Below are 16,472 nucleotides of genomic sequence, written 5' to 3' on the forward strand. Positions count from 1 at the left end.
ATTCTTGTAAATAGGAGCAGTATTATAGTAGTTATATTCTCGTATATAGGAGCAGTATTATAGTAGTTATATTCTTGTATATAGGAGCAGTATTATAGTAGTTATATTCTAGTATATAGGGAGCAGTATTATAGTAGATATATTCTTGTATATAGGGGGAAGTATTAAAGTAGTTATATTCTTGTATATTTGAGCAGTATTATAGTAGTTATATTCTTGTATATAGGGGGGCAGTATTATAGTAGTTATATTCTTGTATATAGGGGCAGTATTATAGTAGTTATATTCTTGTATATAGGGGCAATATTATAGTAGTTATATTCTTGTATATAGGGGCAGTATTATCGTAGTTGTATTCTTGTATATTGGGGCAGTATTATGGTAGTTATATTCTTGTATATAGGGGGAGTATTAAAGTCGTTATATTCTTGTATATAGGAAGCAGTATTATAATAGTTTTATTCTTGTATATAGGGGGCAGTATTATAGTAGTTATATTCTTTTATATAGGAGCAGTATTATAGTAGTTGTATTCTTGTATATTGGGGCAGTATTATTGTAGTTTTATTCTTGTATATAGGGGGCAGTATTATAGTAGTTATATTCTTGTATATAGGAGCAGTATTATACTAGTTATATTCTTGTATATTTGAGCAGTATTATAGTAGTTATATTCTTGTATATAGGGGAGTATTATAGTAGTTATATTCTTGTATATAGGAAGCAGTATTATAATAGTTATATTCTTGTATATAGGGGCAGTATTATAGTAGTTATATTGTTGTATATAGGGGGCAGTATTATAGTAGTTATATTCTTGTATATAGGAGCAGTATTATAGTAGTTATATTCTTGTATATAGGGGCAGTATTATAGTAGTTATATTCTTGTATATAGGGGCAGTATTATAGTAGTTATATTCTTGTATATAGGGGCAGTATTATAGTAGTTATATTCTTGTAAATAGGAGCAGTATTATAGTAGTTATATTCTCGTATATAGGAGCAGTATTATAGTAGTTATATTCTTGTATATAGGAGCAGTATTATAGTAGTTATATTCTTGTATATAGGGAGCATTATTATAGTAGATATATTCTTATATATAGGGGGCAGTATTATAGTAGTTATAGTCTTGTATATAGGGGAAGTATTATAGTAGTTATATTCTTGTATATAGGGGGCAGTGTTATAGTAGATATAGTCTTGTATATAGGGGGCAGTATTAGGGCGGGTTCACACATGGCGGAATTTCACTTAAATTCCGCTGCGGACACTCCGCAGCGTTAATCCGCAGCGGAGCCGTTTCTCCATTGACTTTCACTTTAATTTAGCAGTGTTCGTTTACACGATGCGTACAATTCCGCTGCGGAGCATAGGCTGCGGAGCGGAATTTGGTGTCCGCAGCATGCTCTGTCTGTTGCGGAGCAGTGGCGGACTGGTTGCGGACTCATGGCGGAATTTCTCCATTGACTTCAATGGAGAGTCAAAATTCCGCAATGAAGTCCGCAGATCTTATGTGTGCTGCGGAGCGTATTGGTTTTACTACCATGACATTTCTTCATTCTGGCTGGACCTATGTATTTCTAGGTCTACAGCCAGACTGAGGAAGTCAATGGGGCTCCCGTAATGACGGGAGCGTTGCTAGGAGACGTCTGTAAATAGTCACTGTCCAGGGTGCTGAAAGAGTTACGCGATCGGCAGTAACTGTTTCTGCACCCGGGACAGTGACTACCGATCTCAATATACATGTATCTGTAAAAAAAAATATAAGTTCATACTTACCGAGAACTCCCTGCGTCTGTCTCCAGTCCGGCCTCCCAGGATGACGTTTCAGTGTAAGTGACGGCTGCAGCCAATCACAGGCCAAGCACAGGCTGCAGCGGTCACATGGACTGGAGCGTCATCCAGGGAGGTCGGGCCGGATGCCGAAAGAGGGACGCGTCACCAAGACAACGGCCGGTAAGTATGAATTTCTTTGACTTTCACTAGGGAAAGTGCTGTCCCTTCTCTCTATCCTGCACTGAATAGGGAGAAGAGAAGCACTTTTCCTGCAGTCCGCAGCGGCCAGTCCGCATCAATTTTCTGCACATTTTGTGCAGATCCGCTGCAGAATCTGCAACGCAGATTCTGTGCGGCATTGATGCGGACAGTTGCGGAGGAATTCCGCCATGTGTGGTCATGCCCTTATAGTAGTTGTATTCTTGTATATAGAGAGCAGTATTAGGCTATGTTCACACGGAGTATTTTGGGGGAGGAATATCTGCCTCAAAATTCCGTTTGGAAGTTTGAGGCAGATATTCCTCTCCCTGCACGCCGATTTTCGCGGCGATTTTCGCGCCGTTTTTCGCCCGCGGCCATTGAGCGCCGCGGGCATAAAACAGCGCGAAATACGCTTTCTCTGCCTCCCATTGAAGTCAATGGGAGGTCAGAGGCGGAAGCGCCCGAAGATAGGGCATGTCGCTTCTTTTTCCCGCGAGGCAGTTTTACTGCTGGTGGGAAAAAGACGCCGACGCCTCCCATTGAAATCAATGGGAGGCGTTCTCGGGCCGTTTTTGCCGAGTTTTGCGACGCGGTTTCCGCGTCAAAAAACTCGGCAAAATACTCTGTGTGAACATAGCCTAATAGTAGTTATATTTTTGTATATAGGGAGCAGTATTATACTAGTTATATTCTTGTATATTTGAGCAGTATTATAGTAGTTATATTCTTGTATATAGGAGCAGTATTATAGTAGTTATATTCTTGTATATAGGGGCAGTATTATAGTAGTGATATTCTTGTATATAGGGACAGTATTATAGTAGTTATATTCTTGTATATAGGAGCAGTATTATAGTAGTTATATTCTTGTATATAGGGGCAGTATTATATTAGTTATAATCTTGTATATAGGGGGCAGTATTATAGTAGTTATATTCCTGTATATAGGGGGCAGTATTATAGTAGTTATATTCTTGTATATAGGGGACAGTATTATAGTAGTTATAGTCTTGTATATAGGGGCAGTATTATAGTAGTTATATTCTTGTATATAGGGGGCAGTATTATAGTAGTTATATTCTTGTATATAGGGGGCAGTATTATAGTAGTTATATTCCTGTATATAGGGGGCAGTATTATAGTAGTTATATTCTTGTATATAAGGGCAGTATTATAGTAGTTATATTCTTGTATATAGGGGCAGTATTATAGTAGTTATATTCTTGTATATAGGGGGCAGTATTATAGTAGTTATATTCTTGTATATGGGGGCAGTATTATAGTAGTTCTTGTATATAGGGGCAGTATTATAGGTGTTATATTCTTGTATATAGGGGGCAGTATTATAGGTGTTATTTTCTTGTATATATGGGACGTATTATAGTAGTTATAGTCTTGTATATAGGAGCAGTAATATAGTAGTTATAATCTTGTATATAGGGGCAGTATTATAGTAGTTATATTCTTGTATATAGGGGGCAGTATTATAGTAGTTATATTCTTGTATATAGGGGCAGTATTATAGTAGTTATATTCTTGTATATAGGAGCAGTATTATAGTAGTTATATTCTTGTATATAAGGGCAGAATTATAGTAGTTATATTCTTGTATATAGGGGGCAGTATTATAGTAGTTATATTCTTGTATATAGGGGGCAGTATTATAGTAGTTATATTCTTGTATATAGGGGACAGTGTTATAGTAGTTATATTCTTGTATATAGGGGCAGTATTATAGTAGTTATATTCTTGTATATAGGAGCAGTATTATAGTAGTTATATTCTTGTATATAGGGGGCAGTATTATAGTAGTTATATTCTTGTATATAGGGGCACTATTATAGTAGTTATATTCTTGTATATTTGAGCAGTATTATAGTAATTATATTCTTGTACATAGGGGGCTATATTATATTGTTCTATAATCCGAGCCTCGGGGATAGGTTGCTGTAAGGATATACTCCTTGTACATTGATTGATTTATAAACAAATAAAGTATGGTGACTTTACCATTAGTGTCAATGTCCTAAAATTTGTGGGACACTTTAGCTGATAGGATGAGGATACATTGTTGCAAAGTCATGTTTTTATAGTAAAAATACCTGTGCTGCAGATTGTCAGTATCTTTTACATTACAGGCTCTAAGGCAAAGTAATAAATACCGAAGGTTTACTATAATTCACACTGCAGCGTGTATTTTATGGCAACCTCTAATGTAATGAGCCTCACAAATATTTAATACGCCTGATTGACGTCTGAAAGATCATCAGCTTCTGGTGACTCCTCTAGAAGAGAAGATCCCTCCGTCTGCCTGGATTTACAACTCATTTCTGAAATTCTGAGCCTGTGCGTCTATTAATTGCTCCGCTGGGCTCTTCCACTATCAGTGTCCTTAACATTCTCTCCAGTGAAGAACCTTCTTCAAAGTGTGTTTGAAGCGTCTTCTCCTATTGATGCGGAACAGGCTTCATGCAGAAATCAAGGCACAAGTCACAAACATACTGTCAATTAGCTTCTCAAGTTCATTCATTTCTACGCTAAAAGTAATCTGAAAAAGAAAGGGTTAATAGAGCAATCAAAGAAGCCCTGCAGATGTCAGGTTATTGATCTGTAGTGCAGGAGGCCTGTGTACATCATGGTTATATTATTCATTAACTCCTCTTGTTGTAAATCTAAAGGTGTCAAAACAATGACATCCAAGAAGACACCTGATTGTGGTCCAATACTATTCAAAATATTTATAAAGGATAAATGGATTTCAAAATGTGCAGTAAATTGATGCGAACTGGCCGTTGCGTATTCAGTTGAAGAGTAGTTCCCTTCTCTCTATCAGTGCAGGATAGAGAGAAGGGACAGCCCTTTCCCTAGTGAAAGTAAACGAAATTCATACTTACCGGCCGTTGTCTTGGTGACGCGTCCCTCTTTCGGCATCCAGCCCGACCTCCCTGGATGACGCGGCAGTCCATGTGACCGCTGCAGCCTGTGATTGGCCTGTGATTGGCTGCAGCCTCTGATTGGCCTGTGATTGGCTGCAGCCGTCACTTAGACTGAAACGTCATCCCGGGAGGCCGGACTGGGGGAAGAAGCAGGGAGTTCTGGGTAAGTATGAACTTCTATTTTTTTTACAGGTTGCTGTATATTGGGATCGGTAGTCACTGTCCAGGGTGCAGAAACAGTTACTGCCGATCGCTTACTGACTATTACTGACATCGCCTAGCAACGCTCCCGTAATTACGGGTGCACACACGTAGTCACCCGTAATTACGGGAGCCCCATTGACTTCCTTAGTCTGGCTGTAGACCTAGAAATACATAGGTCCAGCCAGAATGAAGAAATGTCATGTCAAAAACCAATACGCTCCGCAGCACACATAACATGTACATGACATCTGCGGACTTCATTGCGGAATTTTTAATCTCCATTGAAGTCAATGGAGAAATTCCGCAATGAGTCCGCAACCAGTCCGCCACACGTCCGCAACAACCAATGTATGCTGCGGACACCAAATTCCGCTCCGCAGCCTATGCTCCGCAGCGGAATTGTCCGCAACATGCAAACGAACCCAACCATAAAGCTGTGGAAGGCAATGAAGAAACGGGTCCGCTGCGGATTGTCCGCAGCGGAATTCCAGAGCAAATCCGCTACGTGTGGCCATGCCCTTAGGGCATGGCCAGACGTGGCGTATTTCTGCAGACACTGTCCGCATCAATGCCGCACATAATCTGCGTTGCAGATTTTGTTGCGCCTTTGCCTAAAATGTGCAGTACATTGATGCGGATTAGCCGTTGTGTATTCAGGTGAAGAGTACTTCCTGCTGTCTTTTAAAACATTTAATCTCAGTCTGGCTATAGACCTAGAAATACATAGGTCCAGCCAGAATGATGAAATATCCTGTTCGCGAAAGCAATCCGCATCGCAACACACATAACATCTGCGGATTTCATTGCGGAATTTTGAAACTCCATTGAAATCAATGGAGAAATTCCGCAATGAGTCCGCAACGTCTGCACGAAGATAACTAAAAAGGTGTGGAAACCAATGGAGAAAATGCCCACTGCGGATTTCCACAGCGGACTGGCCGCAGCGGAATTCCAGAGCAATTCCACCACGTCTGGCCATGCCCTAATACTGCCCCCTATATACAAGAATATAACTACTATAATACTGTTCCTATATACAAGAATATAACTACTATAATACTGCCCCTATATACAAGAATGTTACTACTATAATACTGCTCCTATTTACAAGAATATAACTACTATAATACTGCTCCTATATACAAGAATATAACTACTATAATACTGCTCCTATATACAAGAATATAACTACTATAATACTGCTCTTATATACAAGAATATAACTACTATAATACTGCCCCTATATACAAGAATATAACTACTATAATACTGCCCCTATATGCAAGAATGTTACTACTATAATACTGCTCCTATAGGCTGGGTTCACACGTGGCGGAATTTCACTTAAATTCCGCTGCGGACACTCCGCAGCGTTAATCCGCAGCGGAGCCGTTTCTGCATTGACTTCCACTTCTATTTAGAAGTGTTCGTTTAGACGATGCGTAACATTCCGCTGCGGAGCATAGGCTGCGGAGCGGAATTTGGTGTCCGCAGCATGCTCTGTCTGTTGCGGAGCAGTGGCGGACTCATGGCGGAATTTCTCCATTGACTTCAATGGAGATTCTAAGTTCCGCAATGAAGTCCGCAGCTGTCATGCACATGTTATGTGTGCTGCGGATCCGTCTTGCTTTTTTGCCATGACATTTCTTCATTCTGGCTGGACCTATGTATTTCTAGGTCTACAGCCAGACTGAGGAAGTCAATGGGGCTCCCGGAATTACGGGAGCGTTGCTAGGAGACGTCAGTAAATAGTCACTGTCCAGGGTGCTGAAAGAGTTAAGCGATCGGCAGTAACTGTTTCTGCACCCTGGACAGTGACTACCGATCCCAATATACAGCTACCTGTAAAAAAATAGAAGTTCATACTTACCGAGAACTCCCTGCTTCTGTCTCCAGTCCGGCTTCCCAGGATGACGTTTCAGTCTAAGTGACGGCTGCAGCCAATCACAGGCCAATAACAGGCTGCAGCGGTCACATGGACTGCCGCGTCATCCAGGGAGGTCGGGCTGGATGCCGAAAGAGGGACGCGTCACCAAGACAACGGCCGGTAAGTATGAAATTCGTTTACTTTCACTAGGGAAAGTGCTGTCCCTTCTCTCTATCCTGCACTGATATAGGGAGAAGGGAAGCACTTTTCCCGCAGTCCGCAGCAGCTAGTCCGCATCAATTTACTGCACATTTTGTGCAGATCCGCAGCAGAATCTGCAACGCAGATTCTGTGCGGCATTGATGCGGACAGTTGCGGAGGAAATCCGCCACGTGTGGTCATGCCCATATACAAGAATATAACTACTATAATACTGCTCCTATATACAAGAATATAACTACTATAATACTGCTCCTATATACAAGAATATAACTACTATAATACTGCCCCTATATACAAGAATATTACTACTATAATACTGCTCCTATATACAAGAATATAACTAATATAATACTGCCCCTATATACAAGAATATTACTACTATAATACTGCCCCCTATATACAAGAATATAACTACTATAATACTTCCCCCTATATACAAGAATATAACTACTATAATTCTGCCCCTATATACAAGAATATAACTACTATAATACTGCTCCTATATACAAGAATATAACTACTATAATACTGCCCCCTATATACAAGAATATAACTACTATAATACTGCTCCTATATACAAGAATATAACTACTATAATACTCCTCCATATAAACAAGAATATAACTACTATAATACTGCCCTCTATATACAAGAATATAACTACTATAATACTACTCCTATATACAAGAATATAACTACTACAATACTGCCCCTATATACAAGAATATAACTACTATAATACTGCCCCCTATATACAAGAACATAACTACTATAATACTGCCCCTATATACAAGAATATAACTACTATAATACTGCTCCTATATACAAGAATATAACTACTATAATACTCCTCCATATAAACAAGAATATAACTACTATAATACTGCCCTCTATATACAAGAATATAACTACTATAATACTACTCCTATATACAAGAATATAACTACTATAATACTGCCCCTATATACAAGAATATAACTACTATAATACTGCCCCCTATATACAAGAACATAACTACTATAATACTGCCCCTATATACAAGAATATAACTACTATAATACTGCTCCTATATACAAGAATATAGCTACTATAATACTGCCCCTATATACAAGAATATAACTACTATAATACTGCCCCTATATACAAGAATATAACTACTATAATACTGCCCCTATATACAAGAATATTACTACTATAATACTGCTCCTATATACAAGAATATAACTAATATAATACTGCCCCTATATACAAGAATATTACTACTATAATACTGCCCCCTATATACAAGAATATAACTACTATAATACTTCCCCCTATATACAAGAATATAACTACTATAATTCTGCCCCTATATACAAGAATATAACTACTATAATACTGCTCCTATATACAAGAATATAACTACTATAATACTGCCCCCTATATACAAGAATATAACTACTATAATACTGCTCCTATATACAAGAATATAACTACTATAATACTCCTCCATATAAACAAGAATATAACTACTATAATACTGCCCTCTATATACAAGAATATAACTACTATAATACTACTCCTATATACAAGAATATAACTACTACAATACTGCCCCTATATACAAGAATATAACTACTATAATACTGCCCCCTATATACAAGAACATAACTACTATAATACTGCCCCTATATACAAGAATATAACTACTATAATACTGCTCCTATATACAAGAATATAACTACTATAATACTCCTCCATATAAACAAGAATATAACTACTATAATACTGCCCTCTATATACAAGAATATAACTACTATAATACTACTCCTATATACAAGAATATAACTACTATAATACTGCCCCTATATACAAGAATATAACTACTATAATACTGCCCCCTATATACAAGAACATAACTACTATAATACTGCCCCTATATACAAGAATATAACTACTATAATACTGCTCCTATATACAAGAATATAGCTACTATAATACTGCCCCTATATACAAGAATATAACTACTATAATACTGCCCCTATATACAAGAATATAACTACTATAATACTGCCCCTATATACAAGAATATAACTACTATAATACTGCTCCTATATACAAGAATATAGCTACTATAATACTGCCCCTATATACAAGAATATAACTACTATAATATTGCCTCCTATATACAAGAATATAACTACTATAATACTGCTCCTATATACAAGAATATTACTACTATAATACTGCCCCCTATATACAAGAATATAACTACTATAATACTTCCCCCTATATACAAGAATATAACTACTATAATACTGCTCCCTATATACAAGAATATAACTACTATAATACTGCCCCCTATGTACAAGAATATAACTACTATAATACTGCACCTATATACAAGAATATAACTACTATAATACTGCTCCTATATACAAGAATATAACTACTATAATACTGCTCCTATATACAAGAATATAACTACTATAATACTGCTCCAATATACAAGAATATATATATATTACCTGCAGGTTTACATTCACTTACTGTTGATTTTCCAACCACATTAGGTGGTAATTTCTTCCAAACACCTTTTAGTCTTTCTATAAAATAATATTTTTGACATTTCTATTCACCCCCCTACCCCCAATAATTTCAGGTTTTGCCCCCGTGTTCTTGTCTTTAGTTTACACTTTCCAGCGCTGATGTAATGTGAGTTGAGCTGTGACAATATTTTCTATCTGGATCATATTATGAGCCGCAACGTAATAGAAATCTGATGTTGTTTGTTTCAATTTGCCGACCGTTGAATGAAATCATTTTTCCTCCAGATGTTTCATTTTTTGTTACCATAAATTTATAACCAAAATAATAGTGAAGATCTCTGGAGAAAACAGCTTTAAAATGTTTCGTTATTTTTAGACTCGTCCGGGGGTGGAAGGACCGCAACATGTTTATTCATTCAAGTCGATTTTTATTTGGCTTCACTATTGTTCCATGATTATTTGCAGTGCATGCAGGTTCTAATTTCTAATGTTCAGGGTGTGGAGAGATGAGATGTTTATATTTTAGGATTTATACTTTTATTTATTTTGTTTTGTATTGCTACCTTATTATTTTTTGTTTGTTTTTTTTTTGTTTTTTTGTTTTTATAAATTTTTGATATTTTCATATTTTGATGGGTGCTTTTCGACCCAATGACTAGTGTCCCAAATTGCTGTGGCCAACGGAGTTTTAGTCGCGACCACATGCCGCGACTTAGTGTCTTATGGCCAGTCAGGCCATGATATGCTGTAATCAGCGTATAACCCTTTGTAGCACCCACCGAAGCACCTCACCATCAGCATTTTATAGGTTATTATGTTTGTCCAATCCAACTCATTCAGTAGTTTGGATGGAGTTGTGAGTGGTGGCCAAACTAGATAGTACAGCTGACCTACAGTCTCAGGAATGGGAGGGGGCACAATTATAATTTTGTTATGGAGCTCTTTATCCTCGTTGTATTGTCCCGGTGGAATCATTATTTTTTTTTTCATACACTCGAGCATCAATAGTTACTACAGCATGAGTGACAGTCATGAATCAGGAGGCACAGGATGAACATGAAGATGTAGCCATCTTTATCTTGACTCTGATAACTTGCTGCAGAGTGATATCACACAACAAAAGCCATTGAAAACGTCAAGTTAAAATTGCTTGACACTGTGTATTTAATGCGTTAAAAGTCAAGATAAAGATGACTACATCTGTACATCCTGTCCAGAAACGGAAGATTGCAATTGCATGGAATTGGAGAGGGACACAGAAATCATACTATTCAGCTGTTTCCTATTTTTCCAGGTTTCTTACCTGGATACTATGTTCTGCATGCCAACCAGTCATGTTATGGTGCCCACGAGGGTTGTTAACTAGATTTCCAAACAGCCTACATGATACTTATATCTGTACTTTTATGCAGAGTTCCATTTTTCTGCTGTCACCGCTCTCTTTCCTGCTCTGCCTGTGTAAGTGTCAGTCTTCACTGTAGTTCTGGAATTATATTCACGTACCAGGAGGTACTGAATGAAGAAATCTATATTTACTGTCCATAAAGGGAAGTGTTGTATTGCATGGAATTATGGAAAGACACAAATCTATTCAGGATCCTAATATTGCTGGGTAAGATATCCCATATACTGGTGCTTGTATCAGTATAGAAAAGGGAGCTGGTCAGTATAGGTAGAGATATTATTAGCCACATATAGGATTCCATGCCAACCCGTCCTGTGTAAGCCAGCTGACATTCAGATTAATGATATAAATGGGTACACTCCATAAATGTGGGTGTCAGATTCAATTGAAATATCCTCCGCCTGAACGGTTCCCTGTTAATAAGAGTCCTGAAATTAAATTAATTGAATGCGCTGAGTTTATTTTTATAATATTATCTCAGTGGTATCATTTTATATTGCTGGCTTCGTCAGTCTGGTTCTATGATGTCACTGTACAATATAATAAAATAACCCAGATCTGCAGGGCCTGTACGAGGCTCTCTCTCTAATATTACCACGTACCAGCCATTATACCCAGATGTTTGGGACGTGTCTCAGGGGGAGCAGAGAAAATAACCACATGCCGTGATCACAATTATGTCTAGAAAATTATCACTTGTCGGATGTGAAGAGAATAAAGAAGCTTAAATTGAGTGATTTATTAATGAATTGCATTTAGCTCAGTCAATCGAAGTGTGAGAACCAAGACATTGCCGTGCTATGATTAGTTGATAGTGTGAGAATAGCCTGGGTTATGTTCTGATTAGTTAAATGTCTGAGAATAGTCTGGGTTATGCTCTGAGTAGTTGATAGGTGGAGAATAGCCTGGGTTATATTCTGATTAGTTGATAGTGTGAGAATATCCTGTGTTATGCTCTGATTAGCTGATAGGGTGATAATAGTTTGGGTTATGCTCTGATTAATTAATAGTGCAAGAATAGCCTGGGTTATGCTCTGATTAGTTGATAGGGGGAGAAAAGCCTGGGTTATATTCTGATTACTTGATAGGGTGAGAATAGCCTGGGTTATGCTCGGATTAGTTGATAGGGTGAAAAAAGTTTGGGTTATGCTCTGTCTAGTTAAGATTGTGAGAATAGCCTGGGTTATTATCTGCCCAGTTGTAAGGTGGAGAATATCCTAAGTTATGTTCTGTTTAGTTGTAATAAGCCTGGGCTAACCAACATCATTCTTACACTCTTCCTTCGCGGTGCACTGGGAGGAGCAATAAAAACTGGACTCCATTAAGCTGGAAAGGTGGAACTCCTATGTCACAGCAACTATGGCAGAGTGACAGTGGCGGAGTGACGATAGAGGTCTCCATAGAATATGTTCTTACAGCCCTACTCTATACTGTCCCCTGCCACAGTCCTGTACTAAGACTGCACCTGGACTCCAAACTGCATAGCTGATAAGTCCACATAGTCCTTGACCTACCTAAGCCGCGTTCACGGCAACTCATTTCCATGGCGTCTGAATACTAAAGAACAGTCTCTAATTTTTCATCAGCCGATAAAGACACAAACTATACATTATGCCAATAGTATTATACAGGAATAAATTACCTGGCAGCGACTCATTCCACATCTCAGATAGGTATCTCTGTATTTTCTCTAAACAAGCGTCCTCCTCCTTCTTAATCATACAGTACGGGTGCATCACAGCCATCTAAAAACATTAAAAAGCAATATTGGTCACATCACATTACAATGCGGCGTGGTATGCAGTGCAACTTTTTTTTAAAAATTGTTAGTCCATATGGTTTTCCATGAGAAAAAGGAAATACGGGAAGCTAGAAAACATCAAAGTGTGTGCGGCCATCAAGTCATGGTCTTAGATGACCACAAATGGTGGAATCTTCACCCTTTGTGATGGGTGATGATAAAAGAAAACCAATGAAATGTAACCTTTTGTAACTATTACTGGTACATTGAATCTCCATTTTAGTTCACACTGCCAATAGTGGTTCCATTCGGCCCGTCAAAAGCATGAACACCAAAACGGAACCGGACGGACCCTATTGTTAGTCAAGGGCGGGCCCGTTGGTATTCTTCATATGACGGATCTGGCAATATGTCGGCTTTATAATTGGAAAATTAGAATGACTCCCTACCAATAAGCTATATTACACAAGGATTACTAGATTGTGGGACCAGAAATCCTCTACCAATTGCCAAAGTGGACCCTAATGGGATATATATAGATTTAACCGATTCAGGACCAGGCTATTTTGAGCCTTTAGGACCAAACACCATTTAACCATTTTTAGCACGCATTAGTTAAAGGGTAAGGCGCCATGCACACAAACGTGCTTTTGTGGGCGCAATTCCCCCGAAAATCCACGGGAGAATTTTGCCTATGGGGCCATGCACACGACCGTGGTTTCCACCGTCCGTGTATGGCCCTGGAGCCCGGACCGCAGAAAGATCGGGCAAGTCTTATTACGACCGTGTTCTGCGGTCCGGGCTAATTGAAAATAATGGCCGCGGCCATGTGCACGGCCCGCGATTTGCAGGCGGCTCGCGGCTGAGACTCCGTGGCCAGCTGGCCGACCCGAAAATCACGGCCGTGCACATGGTGACATGTCAGAAGTTTTGATCGGTGGGAGTCCGAGCACTGAGACCCCCACCAATCGCTAAAATGAAAAATTAGTTTCCATTCGGCTTTTCTCGGAAAGTCAAGCAATTGGTGTACGGGCTCAATAGAAAGTCTCTGAGCCCGTACACCAACTGCTCGGCTTTTCGAGAAAACTAGATCAGAAATAAAGCGGCTCAGCGCTAACCGAGCGCTTATGCCGCTTCATTTTAGCGGTCGTTGGGGGTCTCAGTGCTCGGAACCCCACCATTGAAACCTTCTGACATGTCACTGACATTTTTTAGGGTATGTTCACACGGCCTATTTACGGACGTAATTCGTTTTTGCCCCGAATTACGTCCGAAAATAGCGCCTCAATAGCGCTGACAAACATCTGCCCATTGAAAGCAATGGGCAGACGTTTGTCTGTTCACACGAGGCATAATTTACGCGCCGCTGTCAAATGACGGCGCGTAAATAGACGCCCGCGTCAAAGAAGTGACCTGTCACTTCTTTGGCCGTAATTGGAGCCGTTAGTCATTGACTCCAATGAATAGCAGCGCCAATTACGTCCGTAATTGACGCGGCGTTCGAGCGCCTGCACATGGCGGTACGGCTGAAATTACGGGGATGTTTTCAGGCTGAAACATCCCCGTAATTTCAGCCGTTACGGACGCCCTCGTGTGAACATACCCTTAAGGTTTAGTTACACTTTAAACGACTATAACTTTTTTATTTGTTGGGCTAGCGTAGTGATTTTGGCGAATTTTATTTCTTTTTTTAATCATTTTTATAAACACATCCTTTTTGCTATTTTAGATTTTTCAGGCTTATAGTTTGAAAATCATAGTAAATAAATATGCTTTTTTTTTTATTATTCAACTATTTTACCCTTAAAATAGATCTGTTATTTGTGATCGTCATTGTCTACCGTAAATTTTGATAGATTACATGTCTATTTTAGGGTTATTGGGTCGCTCGCGCGCATATATATATATATATATAAAAAATTCATATCATTTTTATTATGGGGACAGAGACCTTATATTGAGCGAACCACCCACTCCTACACATAGAATATGATCCGTGAGCCAATAAGAAGAGCTTTTGGATTTGCCAAGAACCAATCACAAATTGGGCAAAATTGTAATGGTTTATCGATTGGAAAATTGGTGAAACTCCATTGTGGTGGATGGATTGACTCTTCTCTACCTGTCACCCTGAACGTTACCATTGTGTCTAAACATGTCACAAACTATACTTTATCCCCATATCGAGCCTCATCCTTCGATTCCGTGTAAAGTGTTGAAAATTACAGTGATTTCTAAGACACTTAAGACAAAAAATGAAAGAACAATCTCATGCAATCCCAGTGAAAGTGGCTGCGACAATTTGTATTACTTTCTGAGAAGGAAAAATCATAGACATTCAGGAACGGAGCCACGAAGTCACTGAAATGTTCGGTTCTTAAAATATAACCCGTTACAGCAAAGATCTGGAGGGAATACAAAAAAGACTGTGAGGAAGTTTCCCGGAAATATCTCATTGTCGTCCGCCATCCGGGATAATTACACCGGTCTCCCCACATCTCACGCATCTTATAATTATGACATCAGTGTTAGGTGGAGGTACAAGTCTATTCTAGTTTTTGGTGATCATTTTGTAAAATGTTGAGATGCACTCTGATAACATAATCAAAAATAGTGGGGGTAGTAGTCATAATAGAACACCATTGGAATATTCAATCCCTGATCGGTGGAGGTCTATCGACTGAGGCTCACCGTTTTTCCCAGGATATCAGTGCTCCTGTGTGTTCACTTAAATGAATCAGTGGGGTGTTAGTCCCTTTGTTCTCTTAATCAGTGGGGGTCCCAGAGGTCGGACCCTTGTTGATCATAATGTTATGACGTATCCAAGCAATACGACATAAAAGTATAATATGGCAATACCCCTTTAAAGTGCCAGCTGCAGTGTGTGCACTCCATGCAGTGGCAGAGACTGTGTACCTACAATCATTGCCAGCCATAGTATGCCTCCAATAGAGTTGTATCCACAATGTGCCCCCAAGATAGTGCTAGCCATATTGTGGCCCCATACATCACTAGCCAAATGTGCCCTCATACGGCAGTAACCACAGTGCAGCCCCATGAAGTGACAGCCACAGTGTGCGCCCATACAATGCCAGCTACAATGACCCCATATAATAGTATGTCACCATAAAGTACTAGCTCGCCACCCACAATGCGCCCCATACAGGGAAAGCCACAGCATACCACCCAGCGCCACCATAATGTCCCTAAAATGACATCTACAATGTGTCCGTATTGCCAGTAAGGAAGTACCTCCAATGCGATCCATCATGCCTTCCCACAGTACGCTGATCTTGCCAGCCACAAGGTCCAGGAAACTTATGTACATAAAATTTGACTGCCCCTTTAAAATATTGACAATATATTTTACAAAATAGTTTTGTTATGAAAAAAACAAACTAGTGTATAACAGCAGAAATAATGTGTGTAATAAATAATGAATGTCATAAATAATAAGTTTAGTAAATAATGTATGTAATAAATAACATGTGTAAAGAATATAGTGTATAATAAATTAAGTGTAAAGAAAATAACTTATAATAACGTGTGTAATAAATAATGTGTGTAAAAAAATGTAGTTAATAAAT

At 38.8% G+C, this 16,472-nt stretch overlaps 1 protein-coding gene across 2 annotated transcripts in view; it reads right to left on the reverse strand.

Annotated features, from left to right (window-relative positions):
- Window positions 1–16,472, reverse strand: part of LOC142652219 (pituitary adenylate cyclase-activating polypeptide type I receptor-like) — a 224,375-nt gene that overhangs the window by 131,825 nt on the left and 76,078 nt on the right. For both annotated transcript variants that reach the window (XM_075827814.1, XM_075827815.1), the window contains exon 3: window positions 12,787–12,889. In XM_075827814.1, coding sequence (XP_075683929.1) covers window positions 12,787–12,889 — 103 coding nt within the window. The remainder of the gene's footprint in view (window positions 1–12,786; window positions 12,890–16,472) is intronic.

The sequence above is a fragment of the Rhinoderma darwinii genome, chromosome 5 (assembly GCF_050947455.1).
Source record: "Rhinoderma darwinii isolate aRhiDar2 chromosome 5, aRhiDar2.hap1, whole genome shotgun sequence".
Taxonomy (NCBI): Eukaryota; Metazoa; Chordata; class Amphibia; order Anura; family Rhinodermatidae; genus Rhinoderma; species Rhinoderma darwinii.